The sequence below is a fragment of the Dermochelys coriacea genome, chromosome 20 (genome assembly GCF_009764565.3).
Source record: "Dermochelys coriacea isolate rDerCor1 chromosome 20, rDerCor1.pri.v4, whole genome shotgun sequence".
Classification (NCBI taxonomy): Eukaryota; Metazoa; Chordata; order Testudines; family Dermochelyidae; genus Dermochelys; species Dermochelys coriacea.
The window spans coordinates 16,794,870-16,814,157 of record NC_050087.2 but is presented as its reverse complement, the minus strand read 5'-3'; the positions used below and the strand labels follow the sequence as shown (position 1 = coordinate 16,814,157).

At 55.4% G+C, this 19,288-nt stretch overlaps 3 protein-coding genes across 4 annotated transcripts in view; 1 reads left to right on the top strand and 2 right to left on the bottom strand.

Moving 5' to 3' along the window:
* Nucleotides 1-6,592: 6,592 nt before the first annotated feature.
* On the bottom strand, nucleotides 6,593-12,319 carry C20H19orf53 (chromosome 20 C19orf53 homolog). Of its 2 annotated transcripts, none has more exons than XM_038379356.2 (3): nucleotides 12,146-12,302; nucleotides 11,668-11,723; nucleotides 6,593-7,564 (listed from the first exon to the last, which is right to left on the bottom strand). In XM_038379356.2, exons 1-3 carry the CDS (start codon nucleotides 12,234-12,236, stop codon nucleotides 7,421-7,423), a joined length of 291 nt encoding a protein of 96 aa, XP_038235284.1. In that variant the 5' UTR covers nucleotides 12,237-12,302; the 3' UTR covers nucleotides 6,593-7,420. The 2 variants fall into 2 exon arrangements, with proteins under 2 accessions (XP_038235284.1, XP_043362874.1); XM_043506939.1 differs by lacking the exon at nucleotides 6,593-7,564 and adding an exon at nucleotides 10,691-10,849 and having other exon boundaries at nucleotides 12,146-12,319.
* A 549-nt stretch (nucleotides 12,320-12,868) lies between these two features.
* Nucleotides 12,869-16,415, bottom strand: MRI1 (methylthioribose-1-phosphate isomerase 1). The gene is made up of 6 exons (XM_038378800.2): nucleotides 16,162-16,415; nucleotides 15,452-15,693; nucleotides 15,205-15,374; nucleotides 14,617-14,793; nucleotides 13,320-13,544; nucleotides 12,869-13,159 (listed from the first exon to the last, which is right to left on the bottom strand). The coding sequence occupies exons 1-6, from the start codon at nucleotides 16,291-16,293 to the stop codon at nucleotides 13,026-13,028; spliced, it is 1,080 nt and encodes a 359-aa protein (XP_038234728.1). The 5' UTR covers nucleotides 16,294-16,415; the 3' UTR covers nucleotides 12,869-13,025.
* Nucleotides 16,292-19,288, top strand: part of LOC119846019 (basic proline-rich protein-like) — a 5,558-nt gene continuing 2,561 nt past the window's right edge. Inside the window, exon 1 of the mRNA XM_038379128.1 lies at nucleotides 16,292-16,363. Within this exon, the coding sequence (XP_038235056.1) occupies nucleotides 16,292-16,363 (72 nt within the window). The remainder of the gene's footprint in view (nucleotides 16,364-19,288) is intronic.

The following is a 19,288-nucleotide window of genomic DNA, read 5'->3' as shown; positions in this document are numbered from 1 at the left end:
CCATGTCACCCCCTTCCCCAGAGGTGGCTGCATTTCAGTAGCCCTGAGCATACAGCATTTGAAGCGCCTTTGGGGACCCTTCCCGGCTATTATCTGGAATGGTACCTGGCACCACAGCAGCCTCAGCCCAAGACACAGCTGGGCCCCGCCAGGCTGGGCTCCCTCGGCTCGTCCAGCCTTATCAACAATCGCTGCATAGGCCATCAGAGAGGCTGGCTGCACGCTGGACTTACCCATCCCCCCGCACGGTGTTTGGACTCGGGGTGAGTTCCTGCACTCAGATCATCTATTAATTCTTTACCGCCAGGGTGCGACTTCAGGGTCACACCAGAAGTAGCTGGGAGATCAAAGCTCTGCTACCCCCCCCCCAGCCATTCAACTTGGGTAATCTCTCCTGCCCCTTTCTCCCCCCGCTCTCCAGCTGTTCCACCTGCTCTCATCTGCCACCAGCTTCATCCTCTGCCGGAATCGACTCAGGAATTAAGGGGTTAAAGCAGTGTGATCCTTCAGGGCCACCCTAAGAAACCACTGGAAAGAAGGTTCCTCAGCTCAGACAAGAGGAGGCTCTTTGTGATTCTGCTGGCAGTGGGCACAAACTAGGCCCGTGCTTGGGGAAGCCCAGGGAAACTCCGAATGAGTTTAGGAAGCCCAGATAACCATTCCCTTTTAGGGGCAACACACTTTATACTGGGAAGTGTCTGAGACAGAGTTAGAGGCAGCACTCCACCCACAAGACATCTGAGCTCTGCCTCTTCCTGCAGAGAGGGTACAAATGGCCAGTTCCACACCATGCTCTTTGGTGCGGGTAACAATTGGGGGTTCAGTTGGGTACAGGTGTTGGTTATCCCACCCTTTCCGTACCTTACCAGAGGAGGTTATAGAAGATAGGGATCACTGATCTAATAACACGGCTGCTACTCTGAAACCTGATCTAATAATAACTGGCTTCTCATCAGATCTTCCTGCTTTGTAGAGAAGGCCAGTATCATTATTTCCTTTTGTAGATGGGGAAACTGAGGTACAGAGGAGGTGTGACTTACTCAGGGTCATGAGTCAGAGCTAAGAATAGAACCCAAGTCTCCTGGTTCAGTGCTCTAGCTTCCTTCATTTACATGGTGCTCCAGAATGAACAGGACAAGTGATGAGTGTGGAACTCTGTCACACTATGTAATAGCTTCAATTCAGACTTGGATTACTTAATGATGATTAATGATTGCTTGCAAGAGAGTAGCCAACTGCAATACAATTTTGCATTGTATTAAACATCTCATTTTGCATTTCTACGACCCAGTCAGAAGCCCGATAATCAGGAACCCTGTTCAAAGGAGTTCTTGCTAAAACTTGTTTCAAATCCCAGTGCTTGTTGGGTCTGAGCCTGTTAAGAAACCACAGTGCAGCCTAGATTCAAGGTAGGATTTTGAAGCGTCAGTGCCTTTCTTGGACAAGCAGGTACTTGCATACAGGGAACAATGGCTATGATATGATTGTCCCACTGACTCCTCTCTTCCCTCCCCTCCAAAATGATTAAAAGGAAATTTGGTTTCTCTTCAAAGCCATGTGGTCTAGTGGATAAAGAACTGGTCAGGGACTTGGGAGACCAGTGTTTTATTCCTAGCTCTGCTACTGGGTGATGTTGGGCAAGTCACTTTGCCTTTCTGTGCCTCAGTTTCCCCCTCTGTAAAATGGAGATGATACCAACCTCCTTTGTAAAGTGCTTTGAGAGCTGCTGATGAAAAGCAGTAGATCGGAACTAGGGATTGTTATTAATTTATTGCAGTGCAGATGCAACTAAGATGTGTGCTCCAGAATGAGTTGGAAACCCAGGCCTGATTCAGATGTGAGTAGTAGCTGTTGCATGTTCTTTCCCATTGTAAGAGCCAGGGGTGTGCTCCTGCGGTGACACACCTGGCAATCTCTGCCGGGATGCCAAGAAGGGCTCCAGGCACTCTTCATTCCAATGGCAGCTCTCTCCAAAGTGCAATAGCAATGAGAGTACCTTGGTGCGTCCCCAGCTCTCTTGGGGAATCTCATTATGAATGGAGCCTCACAATCCTGCAAAACAGTGGGCGGTAACATTAGCCCCATTTTACAGGAAGGGAAAGTGAGGCACGAGGGAAAGTGACTTGCTCAACACCACCCAGCAAGTCAGTGGCAGGGCTGGGGATAGAACTGAGGAGTCCTGGTCTCCCCATTGCCATTAACCACTAGAGCAGAGATCTTCTAGAGCCGGGAGTGGATTCCAGAACGCCTGGTTCTCATCCTTTTGCTTTGACCACTCGACCATTCTTCAAGCAGGGGGCAGGGAAGCAGATAAGGTTGCAGTGAAGGGCAGGGGCCTAGGAGAGGAGAGATGCCCCACTGCAGACGGATTGTCTCCAGGGCTGGAAGGCCGGAGTCTCTCACCAACATGAAACATCTTGCACACAAATGTCTCCTTGAGCAGCCCTTTTTGCATTTGAGGTGTCCAGCAATCCTGGTCACACCCGCACCCCCTCCAACCCCCACTTCCTTCCCTGTTCAGCCTCTGGGGAGCTGGGGTTCCAGCCTGCTAAGCACTCTGACCTCAACTGAATCCACCAACCCCCTTGCTGCTGCTGGGGGCTCCTAGGAGCCGGGAGGAACTAACACCCTGGGATGAAGCGAGGTGCGTAAGGAGGCAGAATCAGGGCTAGAGTAACCCTGACAGCCTTTTGCCCCTTCTCTGGCCCCTTGGGATCTCAAAGCACTTGGTGAACATTGATCCCCCAGCCCTGGAGGCACAGGCCTGCGTTAGCTCTGCTTTATATAACGAGAAGCTGAGGCCCAGATGCAGGAAGTGATGGGGTCTGAGGTCACAGAATCAGGCAGCAATAAAGCCAGGAGTAGAATCCAGATCCCCCCAATCTGCTGCTTTAGCCACTAGACCCCATTCCCCTGCCAGAGCTCAGAATAGAACCCAGGAGCCCTGGACCAAGGTCTCTGCTGCAGCCACAAGGCCCCATTCCCCTCCTGAAGCCAGGAATAGAACCCAGGAGCCGTGGCTCCAGGGTCCCTCTTCTACCCACTAGCCTGTGCTTTCCCCCAGGGCTAAATCCACTATATAAATAAAGCCCCTGAAATCTGCTTTAAGCTGCTTCCCCCAGCTGTGAGGTCTGGGAGCCGGGTTAGCAGGGCAAAGCCAGCATGGGGGGGGTCCCTCCTTTCGGTTGCATCCAGTGTTCAGAACAGCCTTGAACCAGCCCCTGCAGAATCCCCATTGTTCCCTGCAGACAATTTAGGGTTGAGGGGGCTCCCCAGCCCATGCTAATCCCCCTTCCCTTTGGAGGGCTATAGTTCCTCCAGGCAGCCCATTGCGGAGGGTGAGGGGTGTCTTACTTCAAACAGAGCCGGCTTTGGAGATAACTTGGAATCCACATCCCCACCACACAGGAAAGATGGGACCTTGCTGAATGCCCCACAGGCTTGGCATGGGTGGGGAATTGTCTGTACTAAATGATGGAGGATCAAGAATTAACTGAGTGGGGCTCAGTGGTTAGAGCAGGGCTGGGTGAAGGACTCCTGGGTTCTATCTCCAGCTCTGGGAGGGGAGTGGGGACTAGTGGGTGAGAGCAGGGGAGGCTGGGTGCAGGACTCCTGGGTTCTATCCCTAACTCCCCTCCCCCCTGCCATGTGTCTTTGCTCAATTTGCTTCTAATCTCTGTTCCTCAGTTTCCTTCTCTGCTCTCCAGAGAACTGGGCTGGGAGCCATCAAATACTTTGCAGCCAGGCCACCGGAGACGTATCAGGGGGAGGGGATCGGAATTTCAGCTCCTGATGCAAAGGGCTCCATCCCCATCACCCCTCCCGCCCACCCCAGATGCCAATGGCTGCCCCATCTGATTAGAAACCAGGCCCGGGCTTAGCAGAGCTGATTATCCGCAGGGAAGGGGGCTGACCTGGCTCCAACAGATCAAAGACCAACCCAGGTCCAGCAGGAGCAGATGAAAACCTCCTTCCTTCCCCGCGCTGGGCTGTTAGCACGTGCAAGTGACAAAGGCTGGTAGGGGTGAAGGATCCATCGCACTGGGACCCAGTGTTTTTAGACTCCATTCATTCTGCCCCCTTCTAATCCCTCTGTCCCACTTCCTGGGAAGATGCTTTGATCTATTTCCCTTAATTCCCCGCCCCCCTGCCCCCACGGTTCACTACACCCCCACCTATGACCTCCAGCAGCCAGGATTATCTCCCGCCCCCGCCCCCGCTGCCTTGATGGGAGTTAATCAGGTTAAGGAGCAGAGCTGGGCCTTGGAGAGTGATAACAGGCCAGACTAGCACATGGGCGGGGGAACCAGCACCATGAAATGCACAAGCAGGCTCTCAGACCACATCCACACTGCAGACTTCTGATAGCTCTGGCCAGCAGGGGCACGAAGAGGTGTGTTCCCCATCTCACAGCCAGCGGAAGAGCCCAGCGTAGCTGCAGCCATTGCGCTTTTGGCACGGTAGCTGGTTTCGTTCCTAAGCCAGACCCATACGCAGCACAGCTCTGCCAGTGCCCGCGCTCGGCCGGTTCTCCTGGTGTCGCATCCCGGGACAGCGCTCAGTGACGTGGAACAGTTAAATCAACACAGGTGTGAAAATCGCCCCACCCGCAAAGCGCCAGGGGCGTGTGGACAGAACTCCCAGCGCACACACACATACATCAATGGCAAAGCGTTGCTGTCGCTTGGGGTGGTGGAGTTCCTACCCCAGCGGAGAAACGGGTTCCTCGCTCAGGGGTCATGTGGGCAGAGCCATGGCAAGCTAGCTCTTCTGGTATCCAATGTCGTGTAGACACACCCTTAGTGTGGACCAGGTCTCAGTAGGGCAGAAACTGGGCCTCAAGGTTTGAGTGCCAGCATTCACCTGGAAGCACAGTCATCGTTTAAGGCTGAAGGGGCCATTGTGATCATCCAGCCCAGGCTCCTCTAGAACACAAGCTGGAGAACTGCCCCCCAGCCCAGCCGCCTGCAGGCTGGAGAACCCCCCTCCCCCAGCCCAGAGCTCATGGCTGAGCCAGAGCACGGCCTTACCCAAAGATGCCCCCCCCTTGATGGAGACTCTACCGTACCCTTAAATCCCCCTGTGGGGGGATAGCCCAGTGGTTAGGGCAGTAACCTGGGACTTGGGCTCCCTGGGTGACCTGGGCAAGTCACTTAGGCCCAGCTCCTCCAAGGCATTAGACACCCACTGATTTCCCTGGGAGTTCGGTGCCTAACTGCTGAGAGGGTCTGGATCTTGGCCCCCCTGCTTCTGAAGTGGGGTATTAAACCCACCCTGCCTGACAGAGAGACAGCCTCTGAGGTGCCCAGACATCATGGAGATGGGGCCACATGAGAACATGAGATAGAGCCATACAGGGAGTCGTGCACACGGGGTGGAAGTCCTGCAGGGACCAGATTTCACACAATGCAGTTTTTTTTCACAACACAGTTAACCTGTGGAACTCCTTGCCAGAGGATGTTGTGAAGGCTATAACAGGGTTCAACAAAGAACTATATAAGTTCATGGTGGATCGGTCCCTCAATGGCTATTAGCCAGGATGGGCAGGGATGGTGTCCCTAATCTCTGTTTGCTAGAAGCTGGGAAGGGGCGACCAGGGATGGATCCCTGGATGATTCCCTGTTCTGTTCATTGCCTCTGGGGCACCTGGCATTGGCCACTGTTGGAAGACAGGCTCCTGGGCTACATCAGGGGTGGGCAAACTTTTTGGCCTGAGGACCACATCAGAGTTCCAAATCTGTATGGAGGGCCGGGTAGGGAAGGCTGTGCCTCCCCAAACAGCCTGGCCCCTGCCCCCTATCCACCCCCTCCCACTTCCCCCCTCAGAAACCTCCCCCATCTCCTTGTCCCCTGACTGCCCCCTCCCGGGACCCCACCCTGCTCCCTGTCCCGACTGCCCCAACCCCTATCCACACCTATGCCCCCTGACAGGCCCTCCCAGGATTCCCACACCTATCCAACTCCCCCTCTTCCCAGTCCCCTGACACCCCCCCAGAACCTCCACCCCATCCAACCACCCCCTGCTCCCTGAGACTCCCTGCCCCATATCCAACCCCCCCCCAAACCTCCACCCCATCCAACCACCCCCTGCTCCCTGACTGTCCTCTGGGGCTCCCTGCCCCATATCCAACCCCCCCCCACTCTCCCCTCTTACCATGCTGCTCAGAGCAGCATGTCTGGCAGCTGCGCTGCCTGACTGGAGCCAGCCAGAGTGCTGGCAGCACAGCGAGCTGAGGCTGCAAGTGGGGATGGGGATGGACAGCAGGTGAGGGGCTGAGGGCTAGCCTCCCTGGCCAGGAGCTCCAGGGCTGGGCAGGATGGCCACTTCTGGGCTAGATGGACCTTTGGTCTGACCCAGTATGGCCGTTCTTATGTTCAGATCCACGTGTCTAATCACACCCACCATAGACCCCCTGCTAGCCAAGCCAAGGGGAACCTCCCCAAGGCTGTCCTGAGCACAGACGGCTCTGAGGGTGGTTAGCTCACAAGGACCATGTGGATCCTGTATCCAAGCCCCCAGGCCAGGGGCCTTCAGCTTTCCTAATTTTATAGTCCCCAGGGAGGTGGAACAGAGGAGTTACAGGAGAGGACATTCCCACACAGTACATTTTATTAAAGCACCAGAGGACAGTCAGGGCAGGGAGTTACCCCAGCAACGCACCACTTCCCCGGGGCATTTGCGGAGACCAATCTGTGCGGCTGGAGTCAGTCGAGGCAGCTGGTAAGAGAACATGAGATTTAGCATCTCTGCTTCACTGACCCAAACTGCTCCCCTTCCACTCACAGCAAATGAGTTTAGCCCCAGGTGAGTAATTCACACAGGCAGGTTTTCCGAGGTGCTGCCACAAACTCCACCGGGGCTCCCAGGCGTGGAGGACCCACAGCCAGCAATTCACCAGCAGAACAAAAGCCTTGAGATGCTCTCACTCACTCTTCCCTGGCTACACCAGCTCCCGCCTGAGGAAACACCCTCCCTGACTCTGCAGTGGGACACCTCAGCAGAGGGGGCCCAGGCCCAAGTTACTTTCCTGCCATAGGAGAATCCCTCATGTAGGGCCTGGCTGAGAACTACCAAGTTGCCCTGCCCCGTTCAGACTCAGCATCCTTCCAGGTGACAAGATGGGATTTGCTTGTGCCATCTGTGGCACGAAGCAGGTTAACCACATAGGGTTAAGCCACCCCTCACCCCCAGCTACAGGGCATGAAACAGGCCATGGGGGAATATGCACCATGGGAGACATTAGAGGAGGAGGAACAAGTCCAAGGAGGTAGCTGCAAAAGCACTTTTGTTCAGGGGGACACAGCTGCCCCTGTTCCTCCACAGGTCTCCCAGCTGAGGGGGATGGTCGTTTTTTGTCCAACCACGGGCTATGGGAGGCTCCAGGAGCGCAAGGATGGTGGCAGCCCCCCCACGCTCAGGTTACAGGGGAGACTTGCTGGACTGGCCCTTCTTCTTGGCTCCCTTCTCTGGTGCTTTGACCACGGTCAGCTTCTTGGCCATGCTGGTGCTGGCTTTCATCATCACCTCGTGTTCAATCTTCTTCCGGATGCCGACTTCCAAGTTCTGGGGAGGAAGGAGGCCATGAGGCAAATTAACCCAGCAGCAGCCACTCGCCTCTCACCTCCCTCCACCAATCTACCAAGGAGTGCAACTGACCTGGTCTCAGACTGAGCAGGTGAGAGACCTTTGGAAGTTATAGAATCATAGAAGGGACCTCGAGAAGTATTTAGTCCAGTCCCCTGCACTCAGGACAGGACTAAGTATTATCTAGACCATCCCTGATAGGTGTTTCTCTAATCTGCTCTTAAAAATCTCCAGTGATAGAGATTCCACAACCATAGTCCACACACGGAGGGCAGGACTCGCATTGTTCCCTCGCAGGGTTCCAGGCTAAGATTACACATGTACATGTCTAGCATGGTTCCAGTCATGTTTTTGTTAGGGCTGTCAAGCAATTAAAACAATCAATCAGCAGCATGGAAGCATGTCCTGTGGAATCGTGGCCGAAGCATATGAATGTTTAGCATATCTGGCACGTAAATACCTTGTGATGCCAGCTACGAAGGTGTCATGCAGACGCCTGTTCTCACTTTCAGGTGACATTGTAAATAAGAAGCTGCCAGCATTATCTCCCATCAACGTAAACAAACTTGTTTGTCTTGTCTTTGTCTTGGCTGATCAAGAAGTAGGACTGAGTGGACTTGTATGCTCTAAAGTTTTAGATTCTTTTGTTATTGAGTACAGTTATGTAAAAAAAAAATCTACATTTGTAAGTTGCGCTTTGCGATAAAGAGATTGTACTACAGTACTTGTATGAGGTGAATTCAAAAATACTATTTTTGTCATTTTTACAATGCAAATATTTGTAAGCAAAAGTAATATAAAGTGAGCACTGTACACTTTGTATTCTGTGTTGTAATTGAAATCAATACATTTGAAAATGTAAAAAAATCCCAAATATTTAAATAAACGGCATTCTATTATTGTTTAACAGTGTGATTAAAACTGTGATTAATTTTTTAATTGCAATTAATTTGAGTTCATCACAGGAGTTAACTGCGAGTAAATTGACAGCCCTAGTTTTTATTGGTTAGCTGTATTAGAGTAATGGCTAGGAGCTCCTGTGGCAGACCAGAACTCCACTGTGCTAAGTGATGTACAAACACAGAAGAGAGTTTTCACCCTCACAGAATTTACAATCAAAGGCAAGAGACAACAGATGATATAGACAAGCCAACTGAAAGGGGAGCACAAGGAAACAATGAGACAATATTGGTCACCATGATATGTTCAGGGAGCGGCCCACGTGGAGAGGATAAAGCAGATTGGAGTGAGTTACAGCTTTGATTTACAACACAGAATTTAAATCCACAGGTTCCTGCTCTTCTTCACCTCCCAGTCACACATCATACAACAAAACTGACACCTGTCATATGTGGCTCATTTTCTCTCATCGGACTTGGGGCTGGAAGGGACCCTGCCCCGCAGGACATCCAGGCCACCCCCCGCTAGCCCAGGCCACCCCCTCATACCACCCTGTTCACAGCCCTTATCAAGCTTGTTCTGGTGTTGTCCCCACTGCGCTGACTGGGAGACTGATCCAGAACCTCCCTCCTCTGATGGTTAGGGACCTGCTTCTAATTTCCAACCTCAGTTGATTCGCATGCAGTATGTCCTCACTGGTGCGAGCAGTGGTGCGGTCTGTTTGGGTAGGGTCGTGTGGTAGGTGTACACACTGCTGTGTTTACACTGGAGGATCAGGTTGAGGCTTTGTAAAACTGACAAGCAGCCACCCTATTAGTCCTGGAGAGGAGCCTCTACACTCCGGATGGCCAAACTTACTGACCCTCTGAGCCACGTACAATAATATTCAGAAGCTCGAGAGCCGCACAACCTTTACACATGCATTTTTTAAAATATTAACACCCTACTTACTGTATCTTGGCTAATTACTGCTAGAGCTAGAGGCCTTTTGGGTCTTCATCCTGGCTGTAAGTCTTTGGAAATCCGGTTGATATGTTGTCAAGGCGATACAGAGGCGCTCAGTCAGACGTCAATCTGTAAGGGCTGCAGGACGTTTTGATTTTACCAACTCCAACACAGAGTACAGCGACTCACAGCAGTATGTTGGGGCGGAAATTGAAATGAGTCACACACGAGTCTTCCTGAGTTGAGGACACATCATTCCTGGCGCTTGCTTGCAGAACTCGATTGCAGACTGTGATTTATGCACCCTCTTTAGAGCACGGTCCTCCTGGAGTTCCAATAGTTCCATTTTCACAGCAAGTGTTTGGGGGAATTGGACAGCCATCGTTGATCACATCAACCATGAATGGAGTTTACAAGAAAGGCGAAGCAGGGTCTCCACTTCTGCAAGTCTTCAAACCTGGCCAGAAAGTCATCAAGCAGACCTTGTACTTTACCTCTGTATTCCTCGAGTTTGTGATCCTCTACTTCGATTTCTGGGAACGTGTTTACCCTATTCTTGAGATGGGGAAAGTGGTTGAAGTTTCTTGACACGATGTCTCTTTGCAGAAGCTTTAACTTGTTCTGGAACCTGAAGATTGTCTGAGTAAGGTCAGAAATAAATCTGCGGAAACATAGCGAATAAATATCGCTAGTTGGGGTTTACCTTGTATATCTGTGGATTTGTTGAGAGCTAGGCTGAATGCTAGAGAATTCTTTAGATTGTTTTGCATCTTGCTTGCAACATCAGCACTGATCTGGGAGATACGCCTCTCTGTAGTGTGGCACGAAATTGGAATTTGTTTTATTAGTCGTTGAAATTTTGTGTTATTTGGATCTAAAATTACAACCACTTTCACAATATTCTTCTTAACAAATTCTTCATCAGAACATGGACCTTTAGCAGGAGTGATATTCCATGACATAACAAAACTAGCTTCAGTCGTTGTGTCAGCTTCCTTACTGAATGCCGAAAGCAGTGTCTGTTGACAGTTTAGGCGTAATTTTAATGCAGTTAGCTTGTTTTTCCTTAATTCTGATTCAGGAGGGTATTTAGATGAAAAGTTATTATTTGTTTCACAGTGATGTTTCAAGTTGCTCGCTTCGTAGCAAATGAGCAATGCATTGCAGATAAGGCACATAGGTTTGCCACCTTTAACAGTGAATGCAAACTCTTCCTCTCATTCTCGCTTAAAACTTCAGTTTTCCTCTTCATAACTTCAAATTGTAAGAAATGCAAGTATCATTGTCATCCATTAAATTAACGTAGGGTTAACACTTAATCTAAAACTATTCAAATGCAATTTATGAACTGTAGATACAGCCTGTATTCTGCAGAATTCAGGGAGATCGTGAGCACATCAGGTCTGCACAGAACAAAGTCTGAATATAGAAAGACAAAATTTCCTGAAATTTCTCCACAAGCCCTGCACTTTAACTTTAAAAGGACCACACCGTGGCTCACGGGCTGCAGTTTGGCCACGCCTGCTCTATAACTAAGTCTCTACCAAATTCATGGTCCATTTTGGTCAATTTCATGGCTATAGGATTTTAAAAATAGTAAATGTCATGATTTCAGAGATTTAAATCTGAAATTTCACAGTGTTATAATGTAGGGGTCCTGACCCAAAAAGGAGTCATGGGGGGTCGCAAGGTTATTGTAGGAGGGGTTGTGCTACCCTTACTTCTGCACTGCTGTTGGTGGTGGCGCTGCCTTCAGAGCTGGGCAGTTGGAGAGCGGTGGCTGCTGGCTGGGACCTCAGCTCTGAATGCAAAGCTGCTGCTAGCAGCAGTGCAGAAGGAAGGATGGTATGATATGGTATTGCGGCAGCCTGCCTTCAGAGCTGGGTACCCGGCCAACAGCTGCTGCTCTCCGGCCACCCAGCTCTGAAGACAGTGTAAAAGTAAGGATGGCAATACCATAACCCCCCCTAAAATAACTTTGCCACCCTCCTTTAGCTCCCTTTTGGGTCAGGACCCCCAATTTGAAAAAAGCTGGTCTCCTCTGTGAAATCTGTGTAGTGTACGGTAAAGGGATACAAAAGACGCAATTTCATTTGTAGGGGAAGAGAACAGATTTCATGGTCAGCGATGCGTTTTTCCATGGCCATGAATGTGGTAGGAGCTCTATCTGTAACAAACTGAGCTATAAACGCTGCCACGGCTGCTGGGGGCTGTTTGTTCTCCACACCCCACCTCACCTTTTTCAGTTTCTGCTGCTGGATCACCCGAGCTTTCTTGGGAGCAATTATCCGGCCTGGGGGAGAGACATGGGGGAGAGGAGGTAAGTATTTGGCTCCCTGGAAGCAGAACTCAATGCCAGCAGCTGAACTGCCCCAGCGTGGGGATCCCCAGCCTGTCGGTCAGAAAGCCCCTGTGATGGTCCTGGGGGAGAAGAGTGGGGGGGGGCAACAGCCTCTCCCTGGGGACTGCAAGGGGATGGGGCTTCGGGGGCCCTCTGCAGCGTAGAGGGATAACAGGTCACTTACCCCCCTCCCCCTCCGCGCCCGGGGGGCCAAGGCCCTGCTCCCCCCCCCCGACCCGACGCCCCGCCCCGCCCCGCCCGGGGGCCGAGGCCCTGCTCCCCCCCCCCCACCCGCCCGGGGGCCGAGGCCCCCTGCTCCCCCCCCCCGTGGTCTCGGGGCCCGCTGGGCCTAGCCCCGCCCCCAGGCCGCTCACCTCCCTTCCGGGGTCCCCGGACCCCCTGGGCCGCCGGCTTCTTCCCCCCAGCCGGCTTCTGGGCCTGGAACTTCTGCTTCCCCTGAGCCATGAGGCGGCTCCACTTCCGGCAGAGCCCCAGTGCATGCCGGGACACAGATGGGCACACCACGCCCCAGTGCATGCCGGGAGAGAGGGTCAAACCACACCCCAGTGCATGCCGGGATACAGAGGGGCACACCACGCCCCAGTGCATGCCGGGATACAGAGGGGCACACCACGCCCCAGTGCATGCCGGGATACAGAGGGGCACACCACGCCCCAGTGCATGCCGGGATACAGAGGGGCACACCACGCCCCAGTGCATGCCGGGATACAGAGGGGCACACCACGCCCCAGTGCATGCCGGGAGAGAGGGTCAAACCACACCCCAGTGCATGCCGGGATACAGAAGAACCTGGGGGCCAATGAGGTCATCATCCCCCCCTCCCCCCCAGCAATGCTCTGAGGGCACTGTGGGAAGCTAAATCTGCCCGTTTGCTCTGGTATCAGTGAGCCCAAAGCCCAGCCCCAGCCCCGGGAGCTAAGGGAGAATCTCCTGCGGCAGCAGAGGGGCTATGACACACGGGGAGGGAGGAGGGTGGTCAGACTCCATCCGGTAGAGGACACGCAACCCACACACAGCTCATTGGCGCCCTGCTAATTTAGACAGCTACAGGCATCGCCCCATGCAGGAAAAGTGGAGGTGGTCAAAGGTGATGGGGATTTATTAACAGCGTGTAAAACAGAGCCAGGCACAGGGTGTATTACCCCCACCCAGTCTTCGTCGCTGCGGAGGGAAAGCCGGGTCTCTCTCCACCCCTTCGCAGCATGAGGCAGAGCAGTTATTGGCCCGAGGGGTTCACTCCCCTTTCACTGCCCGGGTGAGGGCCTCTCGGAGCTCTTCAGGGCAGAAGACACCGAGCTCCGTGATGAAGCCCCCAGTGATGAGCTCGTGCGGCGTGATGTCGAAGGCCGGGTTCCAAACGCCGATCCCTTGGCAGGAGAAAAACAGCGACACCGTGAGCCACTCAGCAACGTGACATAAATATCCAACCACGAATTCCCCCACTGGCCCAATATTGCCACCTCCTCTTGCACCAGGATCGCCCACTGGTCCACAATACTGTTTGGGGATGCACCCCCACTGCAGTACCTGGTGCTGCAATCCTCACTCCATTGACATCTGTCAGCTCCTGGCTCGGCCGCTCCTCGATCACGATTTCAGCCCCTTCTGCCAAGCTCAGGTCACATGAGGTGCTAGGGGCCGCCACGTAGAAGGGGATCTCATGATGCTTTGCAGCGATGGCCAGCTGGTAGGTGCCCACTTTGTTGGCGGTGTCGCCGTTGGCCACCACTCGGTCGGCTCCCACGATGACAGCTGGTCGAGGGAATGCAACGCTTAACGTCCTGGAGGGGCGATTCCCGCGCCACATGACCACCAAGGAGTCAGCAACGAGATGGCCACCTTAGTATATATGTGATTCCATCGCGATCCCCTCCTCCCGCCCCCTCTTTACTGCTGGTCAGCCTGGTGGCCGGCAGACCCCAATCCTCCCACACCCCCCAGGGACTGCAGACGGCCCCCCACCAAGCAGCTCTATGGGGCACCCAGCATGATTCTCTGAGAGGCAGTGATATCCAGGGGAAAGGGCACCATGCAGAGAGAACACCGTGATTCTATTCCCAGCTATGCCCAGAGATACCCAGCAGAGCAGTTGCAAGCCATCACCCCTCTCTAGGCCTCAGGGTGTCCATCCCCCTCATAAACGGGGAAAAATGCTACTAATACACCATTCCAGAGTAGCAGCCATGTTAGTCTGTATTTGCAAAAAAGAAAAGGAGGACTTGTGGCACCTTAGAGACTAACAAATTTATTTGAGCATAAGCTTTCGTGAGCTACAGCTCAAATAAATGTGTTAGTCTCTAAGGTGCCACAAGTACTCCTTTTCTTTTTTACTAATACACTGGACTGTGTGTAAAGTGCTGCGAGTTCCATGAATGAGGTGCCCTACATACAGAAATAGGGGTTACTGTGTCAGCCATGTGCAAGACAGGCTGAAGCAAGCTGGTGCTGGCTCCGGTTGATGTCATGATATTAGATTAGATGGATCCACTGAGGTACTGATTCCTGTGAGCGTGCACCTCAAAAACTCAACCAAGATGGGTCCCCATGGCACTGGGCACGGCGCAGTCATCACCCTTCTGACTGAGACCGGGCCCCATCGTGCACGATGCTGCACTGACCCTGGCCAAGATCGGGGCATCATCATGCCGTTTTGCAGACGCCCGCCCTTGACTGGTATCAGGACTCTATCATGCCAGACTCCAGGACAGCCCCTGCCTTGAAGAGCTCACGAGCTGAACAAGCCCTAGGATCCACATCTCCTCCTAACAAGGCCAGCTGGCACCTGTGGCGGTGGGGTTCAGGCTGCAGCTTGTCTCCCACTCACCCGACACACCCTTCTCCTTCATGGCCACAGAAACCATGCTGTCTGCGATGAGCGTGGCCGGGATGTGCTCGTACACCAGCTCATAGGCCGTCAGCCGCGCCCCCTGGTTGTACGGCCGCGTCTCTGTGCAGTAGACGTGCTCCAGACGGCCCAGGGCGTGCAGAGAGCGGATGACACCTGCAAGGAAGAGGGGAATTGTGAACAGTAGGGGGGCGGAGGGCAAGAGGTTAGTAAGTTGGAGAGCGTGGGCTTGTGATCAGAGCAGGGTAGCAGGACCCCTGGGGTGAACTCCCCTGACCTGGGAGGGGAATGGGGGTCTAGTGGTTAGAGCAAAGGTTGGGAGTCAGGACTCCTGGGTTCTACTCCCTGGGTCTAAGTAGGAGGGTGGGCTAGTGGTTAAAGCAGAGGGAACTGGAAGTCATGACTCCTGGGTTCTCTGGCTCTGGGAGGGGAGAGGGGTCTAGTGGTAAAACCCGACTCTACTTTGCAGTTCTGTCAGACCTCCCCTCCCCTTTCCTCCAACCCAATCTTTACAGGCAATGTGGCTCCCCCCTGGTGTGGGCAGATGCCCCCTCCAGCCCCACTTACCCAGCGCAGTGCCATAGCCGGCAGTGGCCAGGGAGCCGGTGTTGCAGTGGGTCAGCACCGTCACCTTGTCCTGCGGTGATGCCTGAAGCAGGTGGCACGCCCCGTGCTCCCCGATGCTCCTGTTGTCCTGCAGATCCTTCTCCAGCATGGCCTCTGCCCACTGGATCACGCTGGGGGGTGGGGAGAAGGTTAGGGCATGGCTCCCGTGACCCCAAGGAAGGGAAGGGGCTGCAGGCCTGGCTCTCACCTCTCCCGCAGGCTCTCGGCTGTGACCTCCTCACGCTGAGCCTCCTGGGAAGCAAAAGCCCCCAGCTCCTCGGCCGCCCGCGCCATGTTCACAGCCGTGGGCCGCGCAGTCACCAGGTAGTGGAGGGAGTCACGGATGAAGGTTTCCAGGCCGGCCTTGCCCTGCCCCATGCCAGCTCCACCATGCAGCTCCACCGCCAGGCTCAAGCACCCCACGATGGCAATGGCAGGGGCACCCCGCACCTGGGGGACAAGGGGCACTGTCAGGGTGGAGTGGGATCCAAGGACGACATGGGAGGCTTTAGGGGGTGGGGTGGAAATACTGCAGGGGAGGAGCTGCCACCCCAGGTCAGAGCCATAGTCCAGGTAGGCCAGTCCCCAGAGCAACCCAACCCAGACCCAGCCCACCACATGTCTCCATGCCCATACTCAGCCCTGTGCCCCCCTCTCCACCCCTCCGTGCTCAGTCCTGCACCCTCTACCCCTCCATACCCAGCCCTGTGCCCCCTCTCCACCCCTCCGTGCTCAGCCGGGCACCCCTCACTGCTCTGTGCCCAGCCCTGCACCCCTTACCCAGCCCTGTGCCCCCCACCGCTCCGTGCCCAGCCCCAGCCCTGTAGCCACTGCGCCCTTCGGTGACCTGCCGCACTCCCCGCCCCTCTCCAGACTGCAACCGCAGACCCCCTTTCTCCCCACGGCTGCAGCCCCCACCTTCATGGCCCGGATGGCCTCCCAGCCCTGGCGCACGCCGCCGATCTCCTCATAGCAGCTCCGCTGGGGCAGCCGCAGCTGGTTGAGGACGCGCAGGGAGCCGCGGCGGTAGCGCAGGGCCTCCAGGCTCATGGCCCCGCGGGCGGCGCAGCTCGGCCCGGGCCGGACCTGGGTCAAGCGGCTCCGCAAAGCGGCGGGCTGGGTCGGAAAGGGAGAGACCCGCGCTGCGCTGCGGCCCTAGCGCCGCCGGTCGCCGCCTCTGTGAAACCGGGACCATACTCCGGCAGGACCTGCCTTAGACCCCAGGCGTCCTGGCCACCCCCTGCTCTCCCCACTAGACCCCCCCGCCCTCCCCGAGCTAGGGAAGAGAACCCAGGCGTCCTGGCCACCCCCTGCTCTCCCCACTAGACCCCCCCGCCCTCCCCGAGCTAGGGAAGAGAACCCAGGCGTCCTGGCCACCCCCCTGCTCTCCCCACTAGACCCCCCCCACCCTCCCCGAGCTAGGTAAGAGAACCCAGGCGTCCTGGCCACCCCCTGCTCTCCCCACTAGACCCCCCCACCCTCCCCGAGCTAGGGAAGAGAACCCAGGCGTCCTGGCCACCCCCTGCTCTCCCCACTAGACCCCCCCGCCCTCCCCGAGCTAGGGAAGAGAACCCAGGCGTCCTGGCCACCCCCTGCTCTCCCCACTAGACCCCCCCGCCCTCCCCGAGCTAGGGAAGAGAACCCAGGCGTCCTGGCCACCCCCTGCTCTCCCCACTAGACCCCCCCGCCCTCCCCGAGCTAAGTAAGAGAACCCAGGCGTCCTGGCCACCCCCTGCTCTCCCCACTAGACTCCCCCCGCCCTCCCCGAGCTAAGTAAGAGAACCCAGGCGTCCTGGCCACCCCCTGCTCTACCCACTAGACCCCCCCCACCCTCCCCAAGCTAGCGAGAGAGCCCACGCGTCCTGGCCACCCCTCTGCTCTACCCACCAGACCCCCCCCCCCGCCCTCCCCAAGCTAGCGAGAGAACCCAGGCGTCCTGGCCACCCCCTGCTCTACCCACCAGGCCACCCCCCGCCCTCCCCAAGCTAGGGAAGAGAACACAGGCGTCCTGGCCACCCCCTGCTCTCCCCACTAGACCCCCCTGCCCTCCCCAAGCTAGGTAAGAGAACCCAGGCTTCCTGGCCACCCCCTGCTCTCCCCACCAGACCCCCCCGCCCTCCCCGAGCTAGGTAAGAGAACCCAGGCGTCCTGGCCACCCCTGCTCTCCCCACTAGACTCCCCCCGCCCTCCCCGAGCTAAGTAAGAGAACCCAGGCGTCCTGGCCACCCCCTGCTCTACCCACTAGACCCCCCCCCACCCTCCCCAAGCTAGCGAGAGAGCCCACGCGTCCTGGCCACCCCTCTGCTCTACCCACCAGACCCCCCCCGCCCTCCCCAAGCTAGCGAGAGAACCCAGGCGTCCTGGCCACCCCCCGCCCTCCCCAAGCTAGGGAAGAGAACACAGGCGTCCTGGCCACCCCCTGCTCTCCCCACTAGACCCCCCCCGCCCTCCCCGAGCTAAGTAAGAGAACCCAGGCGTCCTGGCCACCCCCTGCTCTACCCACTAGACCCCCCACACCCTCCCCAAGCTAGCGAGAGAGCCCACGCGTCCTGGCCACCCCTCTGCTCTACCCACCAGACCCCCCCCGCCCTCCCCAAGCTAGCGAGAGAACCCAGGCGTCCTGGCCACCCCCTGCTCTACCCACCAGGCCACCCCCCGCCCTCCCCAAGCTAGGGAAGAGAACACAGGCGTCCTGGCCACCCCCTGCTCTCCCCACTAGACCCCCCCCCCCGCCCTCCCCGAGCTAAGTAAGAGAACCCAGGCGTCCTGGCCACCCCCTGCTCTACCCACTAGACCCCCCGCCCTCCCCAAGCTAGTCAGAGAACCCAGTTGTCCTGGCCATCCCCTGCTCTCATCACTAGACCCCCCCGCCCTTCCACAGCGAGGGAGAGAACCCAGGAGTCCTGGCCACCCCCTGTTCTCACCACTAGGACCCTCCCCGCCCTCCCAGAGCAAGGGAGAGAACCCAGGAGTCCTGGCCCACCCACTCTAACCACTAGACCCTCCTGCCCCCCCCCGAGTTGGCGATGGAACTAGGGTTGCCAATGCTCCAGGACTGTCCTGTAGTTTCCAGGTACTAAAAATTAATCTTTAATTAAAGATTAGTTCAGATGATGAAACCTTCAGGAATACGTCCAACCCAAACTGCCAATCCTAGATAGAAGCCAAGCGCTGACCCCTCCCCACTCTAATCATTAGCTGCCACTATTCTCCCTGAGCTAGGGATAGAACCCAGGGGTCCTGACTCACAACCCCACTCCACTGACCATGCTGACTCTAGGACCTAGTGGACATAAGAACGCCAAACAGGGTCAGACCAATAGTCCATCTAGCTCAGGATCCCCCGGCAGTAGCTGGGCCAGATGCTTCAGATGGAATGAACAGAACAGGGTAATTATTGAGTGATCCATCCCCTGTTGTCCAGTCCCAGCTTCTGACAATGAAAACAACCACAGCATGGGGCTGTGTCCCTGCCCATCTTGGCCAATAGCTACTGAGGGACCTATCCTCCATGAACTTATCTAGTTCTTTTTTGAATCCAGTTATACTTTTGGCCTTCACACATCACATGGCAAGGAGTTCCACAGGTTGACTGTGCATTGTGTGACAAAAGTACAACCTTTGGTTTGTTTTAACCTTGTTGCCTATTGATTTCACTGGGTGACCCCTGGTTCTTGTGTTGTGTGAGGAGGTAAATAACACTTCCTTAGTCATTTTCTCCACCCGAGTCATGATTCTACAGACTTTTCTATAAACATTCTCCCCCCGCCCCCGCCCCCCGCTGTTATGCTGGTATAAAAGGTGCCTTCTACAGTATATTCCCCTGCCCAGATAGGAATAGTTAGACTGCACCTTTATACTAGAATAACACTGTCAACCCCGGGGGAGGGAGTGGTGTGCCAGTTTTAACTAGCCCAGTGTAGTTAAAAGTGGTACAATTTGTGTGTTTGGATAAGGCCTTAGTCTCATTGAAAATCAACAGGGTGAGTTCTACGGTTTAATTATTTCAGTCGAGAAATGGCAGTCCTGGCTGACAGTTACACAG

Bases quoted from the DNA above. Each gene is read 5' to 3' on its own strand.
- C20H19orf53 (XM_038379356.2), bottom strand. From the start codon at position 12,236: ATGGCTCAGGGGAAGCAGAAGTTCCAGGCCCAGAAGCCGGCTGGGGGG. The intron at 11,724-12,145 runs GTGAGCGGCCTG...TCTCTCCCCCAG, and splicing joins CCGGGGACCCCGGAAGGGAG to GCCGGATAATTGCTCCCAAG. The intron at 7,565-11,667 runs GTGAGGTGGGGT...CTTCCTCCCCAG, and splicing joins AGCAGCAGAAACTGAAAAAG to AACTTGGAAGTCGGCATCCG.
- MRI1 (XM_038378800.2), bottom strand. From the start codon at position 16,293: ATGAGCCTGGAGGCCCTGCGCTACCGCCGCGGCTCCCTGCGCGTCCTC. The intron at 15,375-15,451 runs GTGAGAGCCAGG...CCCACCCCCCAG, and splicing joins GCCGAGAGCCTGCGGGAGAG to CGTGATCCAGTGGGCAGAGG. The intron at 13,160-13,319 runs GTACTGCAGTGG...TCTCCTGCCAAG, and splicing joins AGTGAGGATTGCAGCACCAG to GGATCGGCGTTTGGAACCCG.